Source organism: Colletotrichum lupini, chromosome 4, assembly GCF_023278565.1.
Source record: "Colletotrichum lupini chromosome 4, complete sequence".
In the NCBI taxonomy this organism is placed as follows: Eukaryota; Fungi; Ascomycota; class Sordariomycetes; order Glomerellales; family Glomerellaceae; genus Colletotrichum; species Colletotrichum lupini.
The window spans coordinates 150,804-175,146 of NC_064677.1; the positions used below are offsets into that span (position 1 = coordinate 150,804).

Here is a 24,343-nt window from a genome sequence, read left to right on the forward strand (position 1 = left end):
GGCCGCGCTGAGCGTACTCCAGACCCGGAAGTTATTGGAAATCGGTTGGAAGTGCTTAAGTAGACCTTTGAAAACGTACTTCGTAATGGAAGCAGCCGACACCGGAATGTCTTTCAGGTAGCCAAGCACTATTTTCTTCAAGCTACCGTCCAGCTAGACAAACTTCGTCAACTCTTCATTCCCTTTGACAACAACTTACAGCGCTAATACTTGTTTCACTTACTTCACCTGTTGCACACATTCAATCATGAGACTGAAAGCCCTGGAGATGGCTTCTGTAGCCGCAATAGCGCTGGCGACTGCGTCTGAAGGGTTGTATACTGAACTTCCAACTAATCTCACAGAGGTCGACGTCATCATCGCTGGAGGTGAGTCTATTCTAAACAATCCTCCAGTGGCCAAATTCTCATTTCGCACGTAGGAGGCACTGCGGGCAGCATCGTTGCCTCACGACTCGCTGAAGCAGACCCCTCCCTATCGATTCTTGTTATCGAGCAGGGAAAAGACAGCTTCAATGTCACAAACGTCATCTACCCGGCCTTATTCGAGCGGAATACCCTGCCCAATTCGGATACTGCTCTGTTCTGGAAGGCCAAGAAGTCATCGCAGCTGGCGGACCGTGAGCCGGTTGTTGAGACAGGCGGCATTCTCGGGGGTAGATCAGCTATCAACTGGATGGTGTACACCCGTGGGCAATGGGACGATTATAACTCCTGGAACACGACGGGGTGGTCAGCAGAAGAATTGCTGCCGCTTCTGCAGAAGGTTTTTGCTCCTCCATTTTCTCGTTGCTTTAAACTATTCATGACAGCTAATGCATATTCAAGATCGAAACGTATCACGGCGCAACTAACAATCAATCCACTCACGGGTATGATGGACCAATCCATGTATCAAAGGGAACACACCAAGCGCCTCGAGCTGAAAGAGGTTGGATTGATGGGGCCGTAGAAGCAGGTTGGTCAGAGGTAGAAGACCTTCAAAGTCTGCACTCCAACAATGGCTCAGGGCCCTGGTATCGATATGTCTCGCCTACCGACGGCCGCCGCCAAGATGTCGCACATCGTTACTTGTATCCACTTCTGCAAATTGGCGATTATCCTAATCTGAGAGTGCTAGTAGAAACTCAGGTTCTCAGTGTTCTGTTCGAGGGAGAAGAGAAACGCGCCACTGGGGTGGAAATCCGACCCAACCCTGCATTCGCGAAGGATGCCGGAGACAATAGCACGACTAGAGTCAAGGCGAGAAAGCTAGTGGTTGCTTCCTCGGGGTCTTTTGGAACTCCATTGCTTCTCGAAAGATCCGGAGTTGGTGATCCTGCAGTGCTGGAAAAGGCGGGATTACCGATTATCGAAAGTCTCGATGGAGTGGGCAATGACTTCCAAGGTAACTCTGATCTCACTCTTTGGGCGATTGCTGGCGTTTCAACGGCTTCCTAATATCTTGTAGATCATCACTTTGTTGGGTACGTCTACCGCACCAACCTCAACCAAAACGAGACCATCAACGGTATAGCCCGAAATGATAGAGAACGAGACGTGGATGCGATGATTGTCGCCGACGACAAGCAACTTGGATGGAACGGTCACGATGCCTCCAGCAAGTTTAGGCCATCTCCTGCTGATATTGCAGCTTTGGGGCCAGAATTCCAAGCTGCTTGGGACAGGGACTTCAAAGACTCGCCCAACCGTCCTCTCATGATCATGGGACTCTTTAATGCCTACTGTCGGATTAGAAGTCCAATTCGACCGCGGCATACAGCCGACTGCGCAGGGGCCAATTAGGGGCCCTATTTACAATTATCGTAGCCAGCCTAACCTATAGTTAGAACCTCCTTTTTATACCTACTACGCAGATATTTATATAGTTTAATTAATCTCTTCGTTAACTACGGTTCGAACTAACTACTTTATAATAGGGATACTAATACTAATTAGTAGTTAAATTTTACTATCGTAGATTAGTAAGGTATCTTATTACGTAAAAGAGACGACTTCTTAATACTATACGGGATAGGAGATTTATACTAATTAACCTTACGAAAGTAGACGAAAAAGGGGGTAATTCTTAAATACCGCACGGAATTAAGTAATTATAGCCCTTTATTACTTACGAGAGGTCGACGTTTATTATATTAAAATACGTTAATTAATAAAACTGCTTAAGTAACTAGCCTTTTACTATTGCCCCGAGTAGCTTTTTTACTAAACGACTTTTCTATAGCCGGCCCGCGATTAGAAATTAATTAGTTAAATTAGTAAAAGGAAATACCTAAGTAATAATTACTTAACTATAATTAAGTTACGAAAAAGACTACTTAAAAGATATAAAATAGAGTACTAAGAGGCCGCAAAAGATAAGATTTTTAAAGTATTTAACCCTATTGCGTGTGAGCGATAAGTAAGTATTTTTAATAAGTCCTTAAAATCTATAATCTTATAAGAAAGAGGGCTTAACTTTATTAACCGTACTTAACGGCCTATACGGTTCTTAATAGCTATATAGCTCCTTTACGAGCTACTTAGCGTCTATTTTTAACTATTTTTATAAAATACTACCCTAGAGGAAGTAGGTCGAGGAAAGAAGCTATTTAAAGATTATAAAGAGCATGAGGCTTAGGAGGTTAGAAGTATATAGAATAGCGGAAATCGGTAACTAGTAAAGATCCCGAGACTAATTACTATATTTTCTTATAGTAATATAAACGTCTACTACTATTATTATAAAAAGGAACTACTAAAACCTACCCTTTTATATTAAATAAAAAGGAGGATCTTAGTAAGTATAATAACTAGCGATTTAGAAGGGTAGTAATAATTGCTAAAAATAATAAAAACGAGAATAATAATAAGACGGCGAGAAGAAATAAGAATCTCTTAGACCCTAATAAATTCGTTAGGTAGTAAAAGTACGGATATATTATAACTAGCGCGCGGATTAAATATATCCCTATTAAAATTAAATACGCTAGCGATTACTAATATAAGTATAAGCTAGAATACGACCCTTAGTAAGTTAAAGTAAAGAAGAAGAGGACGAAACCCGATCCTAAATAAAATCCTAATCCCTTATAAGTAAGTAAATATTAACCCGGATTATTAGGGGACGTGGATATATAGAATTGCGGATTAGCTTAATAGTAAGTAAATTAACGTAGTATTAATCTATTTAACTAAGGTTTATAAGAAAAAGGGGCTATAGGGGCAACCCCTATTCTACGAAATTATAAACGACCTTAGTTACTAACTAGACGAATAGTTCGCGAGCGTAAGCTTAGGAATTATAAAAGTAGTTAATAAATTCTTTTATAAGCGAGGGGTATTATTAGCGTAATTATAATTACGAGAGCTATACGAAATACTAGTAGCGATAATTATAGAGGAGGAATTCGTACTATAGAACTAGGTATAAGTTAATAGAGCGTATAATTACTTTAACGAATTTAAAAAAAGGGTAAACGACCTAAATTTCCTCCCTATAATTACTAACGGAAATCTATCGTTATAAAAGGATATACTGGGGTAAAATATAGTACTAAAAGTACGATAATTAATAATTTTGCTTATTTCGATTTATAACTCGTTACCGCTACTAACGCAAAATTCGGCACCGATTAGTTAATAAAAAAAGAGGTAAACGACCCGAAGTTATTAATAATATACAGCGACGCAAGGATCGTATATAAATACCGAAAATCTAGTAATAAATACGAAGTAATTTATAGACCTTAAAAAGATCTTCCTAAAAAAGAAATTATACTCTAGGGGGAAGTATAAGGTTTTATAAGAAACCCTAATAATATTTTACGATTATTACGAAAAAGTCGGAATTAGGGAATACTAGTACTATTTTATAATTAATATCGTACTCGTAAGTAAAGCCTCTAATTATTATTACGAAGCGGTACGTAATCTCGATCGAAACGACTTTTTTAATATAATTAACGTAATCTAAAGCCGCTTCGAGACTTATAATAAGAACCTAGAGCTCCTATCTAAGCTATAAGCGATTTTTTTCGTATTTATAGCTAGGATAATAGAGGGTAAATTATAAATAGAGATCCTTAAAAAGCTTATTAATTAAATTAATAAGCTAGCGAAAACCTAGCTAAATAAGAGGATAAATAAGCAGAAAGTCGGATATTTTTATACCGTAGTTTAGTATATACTAAAAGTAAAAATAACCTTATACTAAGTACCTAAAAACTACGAGACGCTCTACTCGAGGCTAAGATCTAGCTTTAATATTAAAGCGAGAATACTACGCTAAACCTACTTCTAAGTATATAACGGCCCTTATTAATAATATTAAGTCGATCGAACGTATAATAAGAAAAAAAAAGAGGCTAAATATAGTAATTATTAATAAAGAGGCCTAGATTTATTAAATAAGTAGAGATTTAACTTATAGGTAGGGTAATAAAAGAGGTAATATTATATTTATAAAAAGGATAAATATTAGTTAAGTAACTATTCTAAAGAAGAGCGTACTAAATTATATAAATAGTATAAAAAGTCGAGGGTAATAAATAGTAAAACTAGCCCTCGTTAGTTTAATTAATTCCTCATTATATATAAGGGCAGATCTAGGGGTACGGAACCTAGCGATAGTAGTTAAAGTAGCGGCCTAAAGTATATACCCCCTATAAAAGATTCGGAAAATAAGGAAGATCTTACCCCCTATATTAACGAATTAGATTATAACAAAATCGATAATATTAACTACTCTTTTTTCGCCCCGTTAGCTTCTAGAGGATATAGGAGGCTAAATAAATAGAGGGTAGTAAAAGCTCTTAATAAGTAGGCTTTTATCTACGGATAGTAAGGGAAGGTCCCTTAGATAACGGATATAGAGGCGGCTAAAAAAGTAAATTTAATAAGGCTAAAGCCTATTCTCTTAATAATTAAGGAGAAGATACTATCTCTTTTAATATTTAAAAAAAAGGAACATAGTACTAAGTATATCTAAGGGTAGCTAGAGGGGTCCTTTTTATATTACTTAGATCCCTCGAATACTAAGCTCGTATAAGTATTTTACGTAAATAAAAAGTACGGCTTAGATAATTTCTATAGGATTATCCTAAATACTAAGGTATTATAATAATTAATTAGAAAAAAAGGGTAATTCTAGGTACTATAAAAGATTATATTAGTAACGCTTAATATATTAACGGCGGGTATTATGAGGATTAGTTTTAGCCTAGGTAAGGAAATCGTTACCCTAGGTATAATAGAAATAGAGACGCACTTTAGAATAATAACTTTTTATATTTTACCCGTTAATACCCTATTTCTCTTATATTTAAAAGATATAGATTAACTAGGTATTATATTTAATAATACGAGGAACAGAATCTCTAGTAATAAGTACTTTAAAATAGTCGAACGATAATAGGGGTATACGTTTATAAAGCTTATTAATAATACGAAGTTAATTAATTACTTAATAAAAAGTGAGCTTAGAAAATTATATTAGAGATTCGGGTACCCGTCGGTTACGAGGCTATATAACCTCCTAAAGTAATTAAGTAATAATAATATTAAAATAGGGGCGCTAGAGTAGTTAATAAAAGTATATTATTAATACTAAATAAATACGTAGAGCCTACGCAGATTTAAGTTTAAATTACGTAATAAGCTTAATTTTAACTAAGAAATCGTTATTGATATTTTCTACTTAAATAGTTGGCTAGTACTATATATAATTAACGTAGCTATATCCTTTTAAGTAGGGCAATTCCTCTAGGATCTATAAGTAAAAATAGTATAAGTAGCCTTATAAAAAAGCTAGATTAATATATATTAAGGACCGCTAGACGGTATTAGAACCGACGCTAGTACTAGCTTTAAGTTAGTAGAATTTAGGGATAATACGACGGCTTATAGTATATAGCTAAAAGTCGTACTTATTAAAGCGTACTATAGTATTAAAAAAGTAGAAAGGGCATATTAATAATTAAAAAGGGCGTTTAGAATTATTAAAAAGGAAAATCCGGATTTTACTAACGACGAATACTTCTAAATAGTACTCAAATATTATAACGATATTATAGGGCTTAACGGACTTATATTAACGTTATTAATATTTAGAGCATATTTAAAAACGACCTTAGCCTCGCTACCGTCGCTAGGCATAAGCTAACGAGCCCGAGTAGTTAAAAAAGTAATACGGGTATTACGCGAGGTAAGCGTAAAAAAGTAAGTTAACGAGGTAATTACTACGCATAATAGGCCTAATATAGGGGATAATCTAAATATATTATTAAATTTAGATATATAAGTATAGTACGAAATCACCTAATAGTGGGCTAGGCTATATAAGTTAATTTCCGTTAACGAGTATTCTTATATAGTTACGAGAGATTACGACTAGCTATTTAAAGTATTAATTACGGTAATTAGACCGTACTCTATAAATCTTAACGAGGTAATTTCTAACCTATAAAAAGAAGAAGAGCTAGGGGAAACTATATAACCCGTAATAAAAGTATAAGAAATTATCCTTAACGAAATCGTCGTAGTAGTACTAATAAACGACGAGGAAAAGGAAATTGCTAAAAGGGTACTAATACTACTAATAAGACGTTATAAAAGACTACGATAATAAGCCCTAACGTAGTAATTTATTATTAATAACGAGGTAATTAATATTTTTTATATAAAAAAAAAAAAGCCGATTTCGAGCTAGTAGTTAAACTACGTAAAGAAGGTATAATTATAATTACTAAAAAGCCGTATAAGGGATTAGATCTTATTAAAGTAAATACTCTTTGCGATCGAGGGGTTTATCGATTTATTTTATATAACTTAAAAAAATATATAAACCTTTATATATTTAAATTACGAATAGTTCGTAAGATTAAAAGGGAAAGAATACCTTAGCTATATGAGAAGTCTAGATACGTAATTTAGGGGTATGGTAATGTTAAAAAAGCGACGCTACTTATATAATTACCTATTATATAGTACTATAGCTAACGATTAATAATAGTATTAATAATATTGTTATAAAAAAAGGGATACGAGATTTAGAGCCGTAATATTACCTAGGCCTATACTTAATTAGCTATAGGGCTTATAAGGAAAATCCTAGCCTATTTACTAAAGGAAATAGTTAGTAAGTACTTAGAAAGTACGATTATTAAAGTGCTTAAGCTACTATATAGGCTCGTAAAATCGGGTACCTATTAGTAGGCTATTTACTACGATTTTTATATTAATTAACTATTAATAGTTACCTCTATATATAACCCGTACTTACTAATTACGGAGCACGAAAGTAACTAATTTAGGATCGTTAGAATATAGACCGACGATATATTAGGCCTATTTAATATTAATTTTATAAAAAAGGAGGATAAGGAGTTTTAAAAAGCGGGCTTCGTAATAAAGCTAAAAGAGGTCTTTATAATAAACACCCCCCTAGTATTTAATAATAGGATTTTTATAATTAAAAAGGAAACCGTCGTCTTTTAGTAAAAGGGGTAGGGCGAGAAGATTAACCTCGTTAATCTAAACGTAACTAACGTTAAGAAGCGGTATAAAGTTAAGCTCGCGCAAAGGGTATATATTATAAGTATTTATTAGCTTAAGGCAACTTTTAACTACTCTAGGGTAGCGTAAACCATAAATTTAATTAAATAAAACGTCGAGGTACTTAATAAGTGGCTTAAGTAGTAATAAATAAATCTTAATTAAGGTCTTATTTACTACCTAATCGACTTTATAATTAGTAAGCTCTACGTCTTTATTAATAGGTTATTTATAAATAATAACGACCTTACTTCGTAATTAGGGTATATTATTATCCTAGCTAACGAGAGTATAGGCAAGAGCGAATTTACTATATATAGTAATATAATTTATTACTTATTAACTAAAAATAAGCGGGTAATAAGAAGTATATTAGCGTTAGAGGTTTATAATATAGTTAACGGCGTTAACCTCTTTTATATAATTTTAATAACGCTAAAGAAGATTATTAATCGAATTAGCTTTTTACTTATTTTAATAGTTATTTATACCGATTCTTACTCGCTATACGAATGCTTTATTAAATTAGGAACGACGAAAGAAAAGAGGCTTATAATCGATATTATAGCCCTTAAGTAATTATATAAAAGGTGCGAGATACTCGAGATCTATTAAATTAATAATAAAAATGACTTCGTAAACGCTTTTATAAAAGTAGTACTAAATAAGGGATTAGAGTAATTTATAAGTAATAAAAAAGTTATTATACGAATAGAGGGATAGGTTATATAAAAAGAGTAGAGAAAAGGGGGAAAAGGAGACGACTTAGTAAACGGGCCTAAGGTCGAATTATACCTCTAACCGTAATAGTTAAATTAATAAAAGAAAGAGAAAGTTAGTATCGGATTAAAAGTCTAATTCGACCGCGGCATATAGCTAACTACGTAGGGGCTAATTAGGGGCCCTATTTACGATTATTATAGCTAGCCTAACCTATAGTTAGAACCTCCTTTTTATACTTACTACGCAGATATTTATATAGTTTAATTAATCTCTTCGTTAACTACGGTTCGAACTAACTACCCTATAATAGGGATACTAATACCTACTTTGGCGACCCTGCCACTCTTCCCGATGATGCCGAGTACGTTACCACAGCACCCTGGGTAACATACCCATACGCGAGGGGCCACATTCATGCTACTGGGCCGAGTATAGATGATGAGTACGACTTCACCACTGGGTGGCTACTTGACGAGAATGATATCGACCTGAGGAGCCACATCTGGGGGTACAAGACACAACGAGCCATCGCCCGTCGAATGGAAATCTTTCGAGGCGAGCTCGCACTGGGGCACCCTAAGTTCGCTAACACATCGAGCGCCGCTGTCATCGAGGTGGCCGAAGGACCGGTCACTGATTCGATTGAGTACTCTATCGAAGACGATGCTGCAATCATCCAGTACGTTCGTGAAAACATCGGGACATCAAGACATCCTCTTGGTACCTGCAAGATGGCGCCCCGGGAGAATCGAGGGGTTGGTAAGTAGCACAGCCCTGCTTAGCTTTGAGGTTGAGCCTTATACTGACATCAGATGTCACAGTCGACCCCAGCCTGAACGTCTACGGCGTGTCCGGGTTGAAGGTTGCGGATCTCAGCGTGCCATCTCAGCAAGTCGCTGCTAATACTTACAATGCTGCACTGCTGGTGGGGGAGAAGGCTGCAGAGATCATCATCACAGAGTTAGGACTCTGATACGTTTACGTAACGTTAAAGCACATTTAGCAATGACACCTTGAATGAAGTGCGTGAGAACAGGCTGACAGAAAGCGTAATCGCGTGATGTGATTGAAGACGAGAAGTTACACCGTTAAGCTCAGAAGCCGTAAGACGACTGACTATTCACCCTTCAACTGATAGTCATCTTGCAAACATAGAATTATTTGACAATAAGCGCTTACTCACATTAAGTGTGCAAAACTTCAGGCATCAATTGAAACGTCAATATGTCCGAGTGAGATACAGCAATCGCTGCCTACACCCCGCGTAAGCAGTTACGAGTCGAGCTCAGGCATCCATTATGCGCTTCTAGTTCAAAAGAGCTGAAATGCTGTGGTTTAATCTGAACCCAATACCCTCGATATCTTCAATCGCATCTCGTCTTCCATATATCAACTAAATACACTTCCTCCACTGGTCTTTCGCAATGATCGTCACCGAGTTTGGTGCCGCGGGCGTCAAGCCCGGCCTCAACATCATGGATGAGTCCACACCAGAGGGCCAGACATACATGAGCGTCTATCGCAAGATTATCGTGGCACCTGGCGCTCCCTATCGATTGTATCTGGCAGTCGAACTTGAAGATTCATCCATGTCCTGGGGCTTCTTCGATTGGGACTCAATTGAGCACCACGAGAAGTTTGCCAAAGAGTAAGTCAAGCCATTAACCACATACCATTTTCGTCAAAGTCATTTCTGATGAATAAAAGATATGGTGCAGAGCTGTGCAAAGACTTGCACAAAGTTCTGACATACGGAGAATTCTGCAAGCACATCAACGCCACGTCAAGCCTCCCAGATGCGCTGAAGTCCGTCGTGACTGATGTTTTCATCATCTACTTTCCTTCAGACATCACCCCTGAAGCGAAAAATTTGGCGACTACACGATTGCAGGAGGTTATTAAGGAAGGTTTCGGACAAGTGCCTGAGGTGACCGCCACCAGCTATGGCTGGGGAGTTCAGGACAATTTTCCCGTGAAGGGAGGAGACCCCAATCAGACAGGGTCCATCTTGGCAGCTTTCGTCGGCTGGTCCAATCTTGAGGCAAACGATACCTTCCACCAGTCAGAGACCTATGAGGAGATTGAAAGAAAGCTTGAAGATATGGAAGGGTTGATCAAATTGAGACCTTTCCGCCTCAGATGCACTGTGCTTGAGAAAGAGGCACAGTAAATTTGGCAAGGAAAATGGGAGGCAACAAGTGATCGAGAAATGGGCAGCTGCAAGGGAACTACACAGTCACTACAGATTACAAATTGTTTGAATCTCTCCAAATTCTATCACACGCTCATTTGCATACATTCAATATAACAAAAATCAGCTGAAAGCAATCAGTGACGCAATTCATCCCCAGCTATGTGCTGCATGAGTAAATACGTAAGGCAATCTGACCTCCATGCTATCCGATATGCCTTCATTTCATTGCCTCCCAAAGTAAGTACATGAAGACACCTTAGACCGTGGGTGTGGCCATTGCAGGAGCTACCATATCAGCAAGTGGCACCGCTGTTCTTTTCATCCCATTCGGCCCGCACGTGCTGACCTTCAAACCAGCATAGATGGAAGAATAAGCTGCTGGGAGGAGATTGTCTGCGCTTCCTGCTTTGAGAGTTCCGACGTAAGGGTTGAAGTTGTAGATACCACAAGGGCAGTGGTCCAGAATCTGCATGCCAGCAGTACCAGAGAGAATGGAAGATCCTCCGCGAGCCATATTGAAGGCGACAGTTCCCGGCTTCATGTCAACAGAGAACTTGGCAGCACCAGCAGGGGCTTGGAAAGTCTGACTGTTGCCAGCAACATTGACAGTCAAAGATGCCGCCTCTTTCAGTAGCGTCACGATGTAAACCTTGTCCTCCATAGTTTGCCATCCATCTGGCCTGCCCTTGAAGTAATTGCCAGAAGAGTTGTTGGCATCGCTCATTGTAGTGTCAGTCGCGTCGCAGTTGATTCCTCGGAGAGTCGGGCGGAACCAGTAGACAACCTTTTCCTCGGTGATGTAGGTCTTGGGATCACTAGCGCCGGCTTTGAACGCCTTGATGAACGGCTGTGCCATGTCGAGCCATCCGTTGTGGGGGAATCCGTAGACCCATTTGGAGTTCCCGTCATCACCGTGCGGGCTGTCAAGACGTCCGACGTAATGACTTTCGCCGTAGTCATTCCAAGTCACAATCTCAAGGAAGCGCGGCTTAAGCAACAGAATTTGTTGCCAACGATCGTACCAGAGGGTATCAGAGGGAAAGACCCAGTTCTTGGAATAGGGGACCTCGGGGCCAAAGTGGGTGAAGAACCACGGTGATACTGGTGCAATGTAGGGCTTGCCTTTGAGTGCCGTTGTGTACGACGCGTCGCCCTGTTGGACCGAGACGTTGCCTCGACCGTCGGGAGCCTTGTTGAGTCCGTTGTTGGGCCAGCCGAGCCAGTTGAGAGCACCGTCAATAACGCTGAAGTCTGTGCCAAATTCTGGATGGAAATTGGGTGCCCAGAAGACGGGAACGCCCGCAGCACTGCGCATAGCACCGACATCCAGGCCGTCTCCCGCAAACGAAGATGCAAACGCCTTGCCGTCAACGATGAGCTGAGCGGGACGAGAGGCGTACTTGGCGATCATCTGGCCGACGCGAGTTGCCTCACTAGTCTGGTACCAGTTGAAATCGAACGAGATGAAGACCTTCATGCCATTGTTGGCAGCAGACTGGTAAGCCAAGTCGAGCTGGGCCTCTGTGTAAGGGTCAACGCCAATATTGAGAGCAAAGGCGTCGATGCCAGCCGCCTTGGCGTTCTGCATATCAGCATCGTACTCGCTGGGCGAGCTACGTGCACCGACGATGCCAATCTTTTAGAGTGTTAGCTAGGAACTGCAGAGATGGAAGGACTGAGTCAAACTCACCATGAAGTGACAGAAGACAAGCTTCTCACCACTATCTTGGCGAAGGCTGAGGGTGTCGCCATGTGTGGATGGAACCGTCAGGCAGGTGGCCAAAGTCAACATGGCCGTAGCCAGAAAGGCCTTGAAAAGACGAGTGGAAATCATTCTGGATCGTTGTGATGGCCTCAATCCGAGCCTGCTAGTTACACAGAACAGAAATGAAAAAATCGAGGAACTTCCCTTTATAAGCCCGGATTACTTGGCGCCTTCCGAAGCGCTCTGTCTCTCGCTTTGGCTCTTTCTCCGTCTGTTCTCCCGTTTCCCCTGCTCATTCCCGTCCGCTGACAAGCGTGGCAGGCCGCACTGGCATCCCGCATGATTCTAGGGTCAATGTCATGGACCTGTGCATATCGATTCTGTGCCCGAGATGCTTCGCAGATCTGTTACCTCACTCAAAAGAGAAGGTCCGAATCGTATGTCTGTCATAAGCCTGATGATGCCACAATGTCCACACCGAAAACCCTCTTATCCCGGTTAATTGCTCATGGGATGCCGGCAGTTTGCATGATCAGGCACAAAGCCTTCCTGCGGTCAACTGCAGCAAAAATACCAGTGGCATTAAGAATCTTATGTCACGTTGCAGCCATGCCTTGCTCTGGCACATGTACTAATTACATACTTGTTCTCGGAGAAAAGGGTTGAAGTGAGGATAAATCTCCGTTTGACGAACTTCGAGAGAACAAACAGAAGGGTTTGCTCTTTTCATACATCATTCCGCACAAGCGACAAATCATGGGCAACCACATATGTCACAGGGCCCTAGATCGCCGTCCCTAGAATCTTCGAAGTCATGCTTATTATCTCCTCTGGCCGCTCAATGGGCAGTTGAGAATCCATGTCATTCGGCCCGCGCTGACTGCTGGTCTCCGAATACAACCCTCCCAACAACCCGACTGGCGTCTCCTTGGCCAAAGTCATTTATCTGGGGTGCATATGGAAAAGGTGGAAACTTGTGTCCAGACCGTGCCAGATGTCAGTAAGCACCACATGACGGAATGTCTCGTCGGCTTGCCACATGGTTGGTGTCAACATCCGGCAGTGCGGAGTAGTCGAGACAAATCACAAGCACAAAACATGAACGACCCTCCAATCAACATCAGAATCAGACCCTACTGCGGTAGTTGACCTCCCTGCAGGTGGTATTATTCCGACGCCAAATACTCCCAAGATGGGATGATTGTAACGGAAAAGATTGGGGGTTCCTTAAACCGACTTCAACTCTCCGCGTCGTCGGGTTGGAATCACAGAAGAGAAAACAAAGAGCATCATATGAAAGAGATGCAGAATTTTCATGCTTATACAGTATCAGAGTTGGCCAAGATCTATGACCGCGTATAGCATAAAATTGTGACGAAATCCCGTCATCATCTGCAAGACTATGCCCGGTCATCATAGAAAATACCACTGACTTGCAGTAAAACGTAAGCACATAACATGCAAACAGTGAGTCGGTCAGGAATGCCCACTCCTCGACAAATCATTTTGTGGTTTGGACCTTTGGTAGAAATGGTGCCCTTGAGATGTAACCCTCTTTTGCTGCAATCTTGTGACAACGATCAGGCCGCTCAAAATATCGCAGAGAACCCGCCACAAGCTCCACGGTCTTTTCCAATATTCCCTGTCCTGAGAAAAATGTTCATGGCATCTCTTAGAGCATGATGCATGTCGAGGACGAGGACCTTCTCTTTTGGGAAGCTTGAATGCGCAATTACTGGCACATCATCTTTCTACCCAATCGTGAGGTTGATTTTGACCCCCTTTGACCTCGTGAGGTTTCAGGGCTCCCATCAAGCAGAGCAATTGACAGACTTCGGCCCTTTTTTTTTTGTTTTGTTTTGAGAAGGTCGTTCCATGGGTTACTGTCCAAACAACATGTGGTTACGGTGAAGCTTTCACGAGAGTAAGGATGTCAGGCGGCAGACGCGCATCTCTATTGGAGGCATCCTACCATCAAGATCTTCATTTCATTCGATTATTCCCCCAATGATGGAAATGCCGCTGATGATTCTCGCAGTGTCTAATGATGTTAAACTTTCGGCCCTTCAAAATCTGGTTACATTTTGTACTTGTAATTGATGCAGTCCGCGCCGTGACCGCTCCGGACTTCCGTCCCATCTGCAGGTGGTAGGACTCAGAGGCTGTACCATCACACTTTATTCGTCATGTCACGTTGTCTCAACTTCAACGACGGTTGATAAAATTGTTGAGGCTTTTGTTGTGAGTCTGTAGAGTCACATTTCGAGTCTTATTACTCGATCGGACAGTAGAACGACAAACGTTGGCTATATATCGATGATCTAGACGTGCAGTCCTGGAGGAGATTAGATTAAAGGAAGTCCAAATCGGAAAACCCCTTGGAGTTCATTGAATAATTCAGAATCGTTCGATAGGCTTTCGAAATGGCGCCGGTATCTCAGATATGCCTCTCTCTGCTGGCGTGGATGCTTTTGCCGGTATTCGGTCAAACGGCGAAGCCCGTCTATGCGCACTTCATGGTGAGAACACCACCTACTAAGTTGACGGGCCCGCTAATAAATCTCTTTACCTCGATTCAAAGCTCGGTATCGTCGAAAACTACACCATATCAGACTGGCACGTCGACGTGGCCCAAGCCAAAGAAATTGGCATCGACGGGTTCGCCCTAAACTGCGCCCCAGCCCGCATCGACAGCTACACCCCCAAACAACTCGCAAACGCCTACCAGGCAGCCCAAGACCTCAACTTCACCGTCTTCATCTCCTTTGACTTTGCGTACTGGTCCACGGCCGACACCGCAGAAATCACCTCCATCGTTGGTAACTACAGCGCGCACCCGGCCCAGGCGCGGTACGACGGTGGATCCATCGTGAGCACCTTTGTCGGCGACAACATGAACTGGACCGCGGTGAAGAATGGCATGCCACCCGGACAGAAAGTTACTGCTCTCCCTATGATCCAAGATCCAGCATGGCTTTCTGTTGCGAATACGGGGCTCGATGGCGCGTTTTCGTGGTATGCGTGGCCGACGGATGGGGGTAATAGTATCATTCCCGGTCCGATGACGACTATTTGGGACGACCGGTATCTAGCAAATTTGGGGAGTCGTCCGTACATGGCTCGTAAGGAGGCTCTCTCTACCAAGTACAGACAGTATACTGACACACTGCAAAGCCGTTTCGCCCTGGTTCTCAACTCACTTCAACACCAAGAATTGGGTCTTCATCACGGAAGAGCAGCCCACCATCCGCTGGGAGCAAATGCTTGCTATGAAGCCTGCACTCATTGAAATCATCAGTTGGAATGGTGAGTCTCATTACATGCATGCCTTGTCGTCGAAACATGACTGAAGGTTTTGATAGACTTTGGTGAAAGTCACTACATCTCGTAAGTGAACCCAAGATAAATCAAACGACGCACAGGATTAGGAGCTGATATCTTCAAGCGGCTCACAACCAAATCACTCCGACGACGGCTCCTCCGCCTGGGCAACCGGCTTCCCCCACGACGCCTGGCGCACCCTTATGAAGCCCTACATAGCAGCCTACAAGTCCGGAGCCGACAAGCCCACCGTTGTCAATGACGAGCTGGTCTACTGGTACCGCCCAACGCCCAAGAACACGGTATGCACAAACGACACCCTCGGCGCCCCCAACGGGATCCAGTACCTCGCCGACGTGGTCTTCGTGGCCACGATGCTTACGGAGCCCGCCACGCTCACCGTCATCAGCGGCGGCCAGGCGCCGGTCACGGTGCCCGTTGGCGCGGGGATTCAGACCACTAACTTCACCATGGGCATCGGTGCCCAGAAGTTCTCAGTAGCCCGGAACGGAGTTCCGATTCTCGGGGGCACGAGCAGCAAGGAGATCAGCGGTGCTTGTCAGAAGTATAACTTCAACGCCTTTGTGGGCTCTCTCAAAGCCTAAGCTGACTGTGGCGTTCTCGATCTGTCTGGAGTGTAACGTGATTCAGTTGAAGCAATGTTGTGTCTTTTCGGGTTATTAAGCGCGGACCGTAATTGCAACTCTTTGTCTAATCTTGCAGCCGTATTTCAGGTAATCATTGAAGGAGTACATGTGTCAAGGAATCGTGGGTAAGGGCTCTGCTTTCTGTAAGCAATAAGTTGTGGCTGGAACGGCCTGTTGGCGGAGTCATTACGTGTGATTTGTGCAGCTAGGTCGACGGAAGCTTATCTCAAAGAACATTCACCTCCATTTCACGTGTCTCTGTCGAACTCTAGAGGATAAAGTCTATATCAAGTATTCCCGCGTTCCGTTTACTATACAGTACCACCGTCGCCGTGCCTCCTCCAGTGGTCATACGTTCGCCGACCACGCTGTCAATCTTCTCTGATGCCACGAGGCTAGCGTTGATGTCTGTCCACTTTAATTAAGGCTCTTGTGCTCGTTTCTATTCTTCTCATCTCATCAAGACGATATCCCTTGGCCATATGCATAAGAATCTGATAGTCTGGATTCTGAAATACTTCGCCTGGGGTAGACGAAAGCTGTTTGGTCCACCGAATCCGATATCCGCCTGTCAACAGACGAGAATAGAGCCCCGGATTCTGAAGAAGCTTTCTTTGTTCCGAGGTTCAGACATGATAATCAGACGATTTAGGAGCCTTCCGTATCTGGTGGCAGACAGGACAACGGATAAAGAGATCGCAATGCTCAAAAGGTCTTTTGGACGGAGGTTTAGGAAACCTCCGCGTGCCTTGCCCTATCAGAAGCTCAGAAAAGAGAATGAGAATGCATGGTGCCGCGGAATAGCCCTTCAATCGCCTGGTCCGTCCGGGACATCAATGCTGTTCCCCGGATCCCGTGCACCAATCTTGGCTCGACTACTAATCTCAGCCTCGCAGAAACCCTCAGGACACCGGTCTCAAATTGCTTCCCGTCGCCGTATTCGCAATCCTCGGATGCTAATCCCTTCATGGGATACCGCATTGCTGAGTTTAAGGTCGCAAATACCCCTGGACTCTGCCGCGCGCTGGGTTCACCAGATGATGTTTGGCCTGCGAGGAGGGAACACGTTTGACGGCACGCAGCGTCCCGGCAGGCTTCGGAACCATGTTTCGTCGAAATCATAGGAAGGCTAGCGTAGCCATGAACATATCTAGCGAAGCCTTTGGGGGAACCTTACTTGGTCGAATCACGGATATCGTCGAGAACTCAGTAAAAGGTGTTGACAAGTGTTCATATTCTTGACACATAGATTGGCTTTGCTTTGTGCAAATATTGCGCAAGCTCTGTACATAGCGAATCCAAGCTTGAAGCTAAGTGCAAATACGAAGACGCCCCAGGACTCTGTAGACCGTCCTATTAATACCGTGATCCAGAAAATGACACATTGAGAACCGGGCAACAAAGATGAACTGCCAAATGAACAAGAATCATAGCATAATCAACAAAATATGAGAAGGAAAAAAAAATGGTCCGTGTTGGATGTGTTTGTAGTTTTGAGGAAAAATTGATAGTAGTAGGATGTGATATGGTATACTGGAAGAGAAGTAGTAGTAGGTAATGGTGAGGGTGTCCTCTGTTTGGTATCATTGTTGTGAGTCTTGCGTCTGCTGCGGCAGCGCATTTTCGTCCACGTTTTGCTCTTGTTTTTTCTTTTTCCATGTCCATTTCTGCGCCGTTCAAATCATCCACTTGGTGGTTTTGGGAAGAGATTATAAAAGGAAAGAGTAACCCGACCGCCTTGTCATTTGTGGTTCTTGGACCAATGTCGTAGGAAATCGTTGCTCACTCAAACAAGGGCAACCTTGACATCACCCTCTTGAGGTTGAGATTGCGGTAGGACAGCCTCGCGTTGATCCCGCTTCTTCCTCCCAAGTCTTTCACACCATTCCTCGGCACTGACAATGGTGCCATCAAGGACTCCACTGACTTGCGACATCATGTCGAGACCCTCTTTAGCTAGAACGAGTACACGATGGGCGCCTTCGCGCATCGCCTCCTGGTCACTAACCTTCTCTCCCTGTTGGTGTTCAACCATGCTGGCATAACGGAATCGCTGTGGCAGAGTAGTCAGGTGACGGCGAACCAACAGACGAGCGTTTTCGGGGAGGGCCCCGCCAGCGTATTTGGAAACGGTGACGATTACATTCTGTAGTGTCTTCAGAACGTCACCTTTGAGTGAAGCAATCTTGGCCGCCAGGATTGTGCGCTCCTGCTCAGACATTGGCTCGGGATGGCTGTCAGCCATGACATGGTCGCCATCGTTAGTGACTGCAGTCTGCTCTTCCTGTTGGGGCTGACCCGGCTTCTCGAATTGTTCAAGAGTCGTCTTGAGATTGTTGATAACCCCACCAATATGCTCGTTCGCCCACCGCAGCCATCGTAGACAATACTTCAAGCTCCTGAGACTCTCGTCGCTCATAGCAACACTGAGACCCGAGGTAGACATGATTAAGCGAGACTGCCAAGCAGCATTTGATGATGTGGGTCGCTCGGCCTTTTCGTTCTCACTGTAGGCCGGGGACCGGTAGTCGTCATACGCCGGCAGGGTATCGATTGTGCTAGCTCGCGAAAGTCGACGGTCGTGCTTGAACACATATGGATCACGGGGAGAGTCGACGTCGGGCATCATGTTGCTCTGTGCATCAATCATGAGCCTAGCCAAGTCTTCTCCCGTGTCAACCTTGCGCCGCTTATGAGACCCTCCGTCGGCAGCTTCAATGTCATTGGACTGATGCCGTCGACCGGCGCCGAGAAACCAGCGTACGCCACCTTCAACACCTGTCTTCCGTCCAACCGTGCCGACAGTGTTGGCAATGGGCGTCAAGTAACCCTCTACATATTCGGCGCTAGATTTGAATCTCGGGGAAAAGTTTTTGGAGTTATTGTAAGCCGATGTGGCACCTTCGATAGTGGTCGCGAGTAACGGGTGGGATGTTGTCAGAAGTGAGAATAAGGGTTCTTCAGACTTGAGTTGTGGATTCGAGGTGATTGACACGGCGGGCGAGGCTCTCGGTAGAGGTGTGTGACGGGCGGGAGGGGAGTTAATGAAGTCTAGACATGTTAGCTTTCGTCATTCGGCACAAGAGGAGGTTCGCAAACGACGAACCGGCTCGCAGATCCCCAAGCGCTTCAGCTGCCATGCGCACGTCGGGGTCGTCCAGACTGACACTGGCAGCGCGTCCTTCGTAAAACCGGTCTGGGGATGCTGCGCTCATGGCGCTATTGCTGACTACGTCGAGATCCATTCGCGCAGGCGAGTCGGCGGACTGGGCATGACTAGGTGTATAATACGTTGTGAGGGGGTTGAGGCTCGGCCAGTGGGTGAGGGGTACTGTTGTCGTCGAGGACCGCTTCAGGGAGGATGTAGTTGGTTGGGGTTGTGATTGCGGCTGGTGATGCTGATGTTGATGCTGCTGCTGCTGCTGCGCTTCGATAGATTGAGATTGGGCGACGATGGAAGTGAACCGCGGGGGCGGGGGACCTGTCACGGACGAGAGAGATGGCAGGTTGTGACCGACGTTATCATTGTGTTTGGCGGCAGGAAGGATGGGTGCAAGCTCGGTAGTCGGGGCGTCGGGAAACCTCAGCAGGTTGGAATCGTGGGATTGGGCATGCGCATAGCTCGGGGGAGCATATGAAGGCAGCTGGGACGGGAGATGTGTCGGATCAAAGCGAGCGTGAGAGAGGACGTGCTTGTTGGGTTGAGAGGTGGTGGAGATGGAAGCAGAAGCCGACGTAGAGGTAGACGCAGAAGCAGAAGCAGAAGCAGGTGGGCGGAAGTGGTGCGTGTGGGTGAGGGATGAGGAGGATGGCGGCAGCTGGCGGTCTTCAGGCGCAGGCCCGTGCAGCATGTGATTTTGGCTCTGGCTCATGCTCTGGCTCAAATCCATTTCGCAAAGTATATTCGGACGGCGGCTCGAGACTTCGCGGGGAGGGGGTCGGCAGAGAAGCAGCAAGAGAGGGAGCAGCGAGACCGGCGCGGCTGTCTCAGCGGTCAACTATGGACTGGCATGAGTGGAGATATGACTCTCGTGTCCCGAGGCCGTTGTGGTTCTGAATTTTTTTTGCAGATTTCCCAGTCGACGTTAGGGAATGTTGTAGTCTGCCTCGGTGCAGCAGTGTGCAGACGCGCGGGTCAGAACGAACGTGAGGGAGAGCAGACGAAGGGGTGAAAGTGGCTTCGGGCGGCGCAAGAGAGGTTCATGTAGTACGGTTTGGGCCAAAGGTGGCGAAGGACAGGCAGGACGATGGAGCGGATTTCGAAGCCAACGAACGAACAAGGGAGCGAGGCGGCAGGAGATGTGGTTTCGGGGGACGACCGAGTGGAGGGCGGATCTGGAGAAGCGAGGTAGGGAGGGATGGTGGTGGTAATCGTAGGCGTAGCGTGTGGTGGTGGGATGAGTCCGGTCCGTGTATCTTGTAAAGTAGCGCGGAGCGTAGCGCTGGGGGGAGGGTTGGTGTGCGTGTACCCGTTGGAAGGGCACCTCTATTATTACTATACGGTAAATAGTATGTTCCCTCGATCGAGGGGAAAGGATTGCGTGTGTTTGGAAAATGCGTGTGTAGGTATGTGGGTGTAAGAGTTGAATGGGAGTTTGTGCGGCAAGCGGGAGACCAGGAACCGTAGTAGATGTCGAGGGTAAGAGATACCGAAAGGTGGAGGGAGGTATGCCGGGGGGTGGTGATGTTCTGTCGATTTGGGTGACGGGTGATTGATGGATTGACGGATTGATGAATTACAAGTACTTGATTTGATTGACGGGGGGTGGGAGAAAAGAGGTGGATGTGGTTGTGGTGGCGGTGGTGGGAGGATGATGCCGCACCAGAGCGCACCCAGGGTGAGGATGGACGGACGGGACGGGCGACGATGGGGGACGGGGGAGGTCGAAAGACTCGGGACAGGAAGGGGCGACGCTCACAATGCGAGGAACGAGGTAGTCACGTACCTCGTGCCTCCCCAAAAGCGAAAGAGAGGCAGGAGGCAGGCGGCGACAACACCGCAGCTGGCAGGCACGCGGGCCACACCCATTGCGGCGGGAACGAGAAGGGGTCACTGGTGCATGTGGTGGGCTGGGATACTTGAAGGTACCTTGGTTTCTCAAGTCACTTCTGTCTTTGCTTCACACTACAAATTGCCCCCATCTGGAAACCACATGTACTTGGCTTGCAGTACCCGGCTCTGTACCTTGGCCAGTCTCATGGTTCCAGATGGTGAATGGATAAGGTACAAATGGGGGCCGGGGGGGACCACAACGGAGTCGGTCTTGGGTAAGGTACGGGGCCTTTGGGCACTTCAGTACCTAAGCAATGGAAACAAATAATCTGTTATATTCGATCAGAGCTTGCTGTGGAAAGTCGCTCTTGTATTGAAAGCTAATCACTTGCCCCTTCAGATCTTGCGCCAACTAACTTTCTCCAGTGCTAAACTAGAAGCTTTCCCGTGGGGAAAAAAGACATGAGACGGACACGGGAAAGTGTCCGTCAGCCGTACGCATACGGGGGGGAAACAGGCGGCTAATTTCCTCAAGCTCTGTCACTCGGCTTTGGTCTCTCGCAGTACGGAGCAGTGCTGGTTGCTCCGACTTCCGAGTTCCCCATGTGAAGGTCCAGGTAATAGGTCATGCTATGCGCTGTTGTTGGTACTGTTTTCTGCCCGTCCATCTCGCTGCCCAGCCAGCGAATTGACCAAGGTATTGTGCCTCTCGCTTGAGTCGTTCCGTGGGGGGCCTGACCTGAAGAGACTTCTCGGCACCGTGATTGTGGCTGACTTGACTTGGGCGGGTACATCGCACTCACACTATTCGTCTATGTATGTATAAGCAGATCATGTGTGAGAACCAGCATCAAGCCAGCCCACATCCCAAGGCCCAAGCATGGCCCTGAGGTTCCTATCTCGTCGTCCTGTGTCTCGAGCCTTTCGACTCCTCAGTGACGGTAAATACAGTGCTGTACTCCAGACAACGCGAACTACGCCGCTCGACGGGCAGGGGGGTCGACGGCAAACGCAAGACCCAATCATCGCCCACACGCGAGTCCACGTTCCCGTTCGGGACAGGTCAGGCGGCACCGTCTGCGGTCCATCTCGCTGGAGTCTGCAGGGTCCGAGGCACTGTTTCGCACTGGCAGCCGCTAAACTCGAGACAGAGATACGGGCCAACGCTACCTTGCTGCTGACATCTGTCAGTACTCTGGAGACCAATGGAAGGCAGTTGGGAACTAAGCCGGCAAGCCGCGACTCAATAGTGTATCCTAGGTACGGAGTAGATACTCGCAGTCTCGCGCAGGGTAGCTAGCTCATCGTATGGTTTTGTACCCCGTACCCATGTAGAAGAACTGAGGTGGTATTCGTGCTGGATATCCGTATCACTGTCCAGTATCCGTTGACCATATGCTTTGCCCGGGCCAGCAGCAAGAAAAATAGCCGACGATGATGGGTGGGAGTCGGTTACAGAAACAGACGCGAACCTTAGCAGATTCAAGGCCAGACTCTGAGTCTGCAGGAATGCCGTGACAGAAACGGGATTCAGAGAGTGCCATTGCCACAGCTACCGTTGGGTAGGGGTACAGTGTGAATATAGCCATACACCAATTGGTGTCTACATAGGTTGGAAGGGTGTGCTGTCGGGTTCGCTCTTGTCTGACGATGCGCCGCTGGCTGGCCTGACGTCTGCATAGTGCAGACCGCATTTTGGGTTTGCCGACCAAGACCAACTGACCTCGTTGTCGCATGGAATATTGTCTTTCTTTCTTTTTTTTTCTTTTTTTTGTTCTTGAGCCACCATCAGGTTTTGACTGCAATGACTGGAATGTGAAGACTACTAGACTGAGACCTTGGACTTTTAGTTGTCAGCTTGCGCCCAGACCGCTTGTAAGAAAAGTGAGGATGACCGTTTCGCTGATCGTCCAACAACGAATCCTGCAAGCCATTCTTCCAGCCAACAGCTGATGGCCTCTTCCTGGTTGTGACTTATAGGGATTCGTACTGTGGTGCACACCTTTAGCCTGTGATCTGGGACACACAACAGGGGGCAAGCCTGGGAAAGACTCGAGGGGGGGAACAGGAGATCAGGGCCAAAGTTGGGGAAGCACGTGTCAGAGTTGTTGGGGCCGTCATCACATGCATCTGGCCGGGTTGGACGGGATGAACAAGTAACTTAGCATGTGCAGAAGTGGGTTGTGTTAAGCTTTCTGCCGTGTTTCCCACCTTGATGCTATCAGATTGGACTCCCGGATGTCTATGTCACAAGGCATCAACTGACAACGGGCGGTGGCCGGGTCGCCCAGCCGGCATTCGGCCCCAGGCACAAACGAGGCATCCTCGCTGTTTGATTGGACTGTCGCTTTCTTACTGCTACGTCACCCTGGGGCACGGACTCACCCTTTCCATGTGAAAACGAAGGAGAAGAAAAAAACTGGAAAGAGACATACGGGGCACACACAGAGGGGAAGAACCCACGGCTCAGGAGCCTTCCGCAAGTTAGGGATTTCCAGCCCGCACTTGAGACGCGTTTCTGATCACCTGTCTCTCCAAAAGGCATCCGCAACTTGCAGCTTCCGCCCTACCTACCTTGAGCCTCCCAAGTTTAGTTTGGTTCTTGCCCTTCACTGTGTGTCTGCCAGTTTTGCCTGCCCCAGAAAGCTTTCTCAACCCGGGCCTCACAAATTCGCGATACCGTATCCGTAAGGTAGCTCAGGCAATCATCCCACAGCTGCCGTTCAAGGCCCATATTCACGTGCGATTTGCTGCCACTCTGCTGACTCTTGATTCTTGGAGGGGAATTGGTGGGACTTTGCAGAATAGGTTGCCGGATGACCATGGTAATTTTCTCGAGATCCGCCCAAGGGTCCAGTTGTTCCCGCTGACGTTCTTCTCTGTGACGCCTTTTTCATGGATCTACCATGCCCTTCTTCATTTTTCTTCTACCACTCCGTCATCCGAGATTCCGCCGTTGCCGTCTGTACGTAGTACACAAACACCACATGCAAATCAAGGTACACCACCACACGTCAGGTGTGTAGCCGTTGTAATCTTTCCGATTTGCTTTCCAAGAGTACCAGCCGGTAACCTGTATTGGCTGATTGGATTGCAAGATCCAATTTACACGAATCTTGCGAAACCGACGCCCAATCATGCACTTGAAGCACCAACGCAACCTCTCTCACCTTAACCCACCAGGCCTTATCAGTAATCACCATCGACCTCGAGGTGCCGAGCTGCGCT

At 45.6% G+C, this 24,343-nt stretch overlaps 7 protein-coding genes across 7 annotated transcripts; 5 read left to right on the top strand and 2 right to left on the bottom strand.

Annotated features, from left to right (window-relative positions):
• Positions 1-247: 247 nt before the first annotated feature.
• CLUP02_07150 (GMC oxidoreductase) lies at positions 248-1,784 on the top strand (the record flags this gene model as incomplete). Its single annotated transcript, XM_049286146.1, has 4 exons — positions 248-368; positions 422-765; positions 828-1,386; positions 1,450-1,784. 4 exons carry the CDS (start codon positions 248-250, stop codon positions 1,782-1,784), a joined length of 1,359 nt encoding a protein of 452 aa, XP_049143289.1.
• Positions 1,785-5,181: 3,397 nt separating this feature from the next.
• CLUP02_07151 (uncharacterized protein) lies at positions 5,182-5,319 on the top strand (the record flags this gene model as incomplete). The annotated part of the gene is made up of 1 exon (XM_049286147.1): positions 5,182-5,319. The coding sequence occupies one exon, from the start codon at positions 5,182-5,184 to the stop codon at positions 5,317-5,319; it is 138 nt and encodes a 45-aa protein (XP_049143290.1).
• A 3,247-nt stretch (positions 5,320-8,566) lies between these two features.
• CLUP02_07152 (GMC oxidoreductase) lies at positions 8,567-9,228 on the top strand (the record flags this gene model as incomplete). Its single annotated transcript, XM_049286148.1, has 2 exons — positions 8,567-9,014; positions 9,077-9,228. Coding segments are annotated over 2 exons (600 nt in total), but the record flags the coding sequence as incomplete, so codon positions are not given.
• Positions 9,229-9,679: 451 nt separating this feature from the next.
• Positions 9,680-10,425, top strand: CLUP02_07153 (uncharacterized protein; the record flags this gene model as incomplete). The annotated part of the gene is made up of 2 exons (XM_049286149.1): positions 9,680-9,903; positions 9,963-10,425. 2 exons carry the CDS (start codon positions 9,680-9,682, stop codon positions 10,423-10,425), a joined length of 687 nt encoding a protein of 228 aa, XP_049143292.1.
• A 280-nt stretch (positions 10,426-10,705) lies between these two features.
• CLUP02_07154 (mutanase) lies at positions 10,706-12,283 on the bottom strand (the record flags this gene model as incomplete). The annotated part of the gene is made up of 2 exons (XM_049286150.1): positions 10,706-12,085; positions 12,140-12,283. The coding sequence occupies 2 exons, from the start codon at positions 12,281-12,283 to the stop codon at positions 10,706-10,708; spliced, it is 1,524 nt and encodes a 507-aa protein (XP_049143293.1).
• A 2,294-nt stretch (positions 12,284-14,577) lies between these two features.
• Positions 14,578-16,080, top strand: CLUP02_07155 (mutanase; the record flags this gene model as incomplete). The annotated part of the gene is made up of 5 exons (XM_049286151.1): positions 14,578-14,673; positions 14,736-15,276; positions 15,329-15,460; positions 15,517-15,541; positions 15,600-16,080. The coding sequence occupies 5 exons, from the start codon at positions 14,578-14,580 to the stop codon at positions 16,078-16,080; spliced, it is 1,275 nt and encodes a 424-aa protein (XP_049143294.1).
• A 1,828-nt stretch (positions 16,081-17,908) lies between these two features.
• CLUP02_07156 (uncharacterized protein) lies at positions 17,909-21,322 on the bottom strand (the record flags this gene model as incomplete). Its single annotated transcript, XM_049286152.1, has 7 exons — positions 17,909-19,173; positions 19,229-20,120; positions 20,207-20,224; positions 20,285-20,564; positions 20,738-21,014; positions 21,069-21,175; positions 21,252-21,322. 7 exons carry the CDS (start codon positions 21,320-21,322, stop codon positions 17,909-17,911), a joined length of 2,910 nt encoding a protein of 969 aa, XP_049143295.1.
• Positions 21,323-24,343: the final 3,021 nt, after the last annotated feature.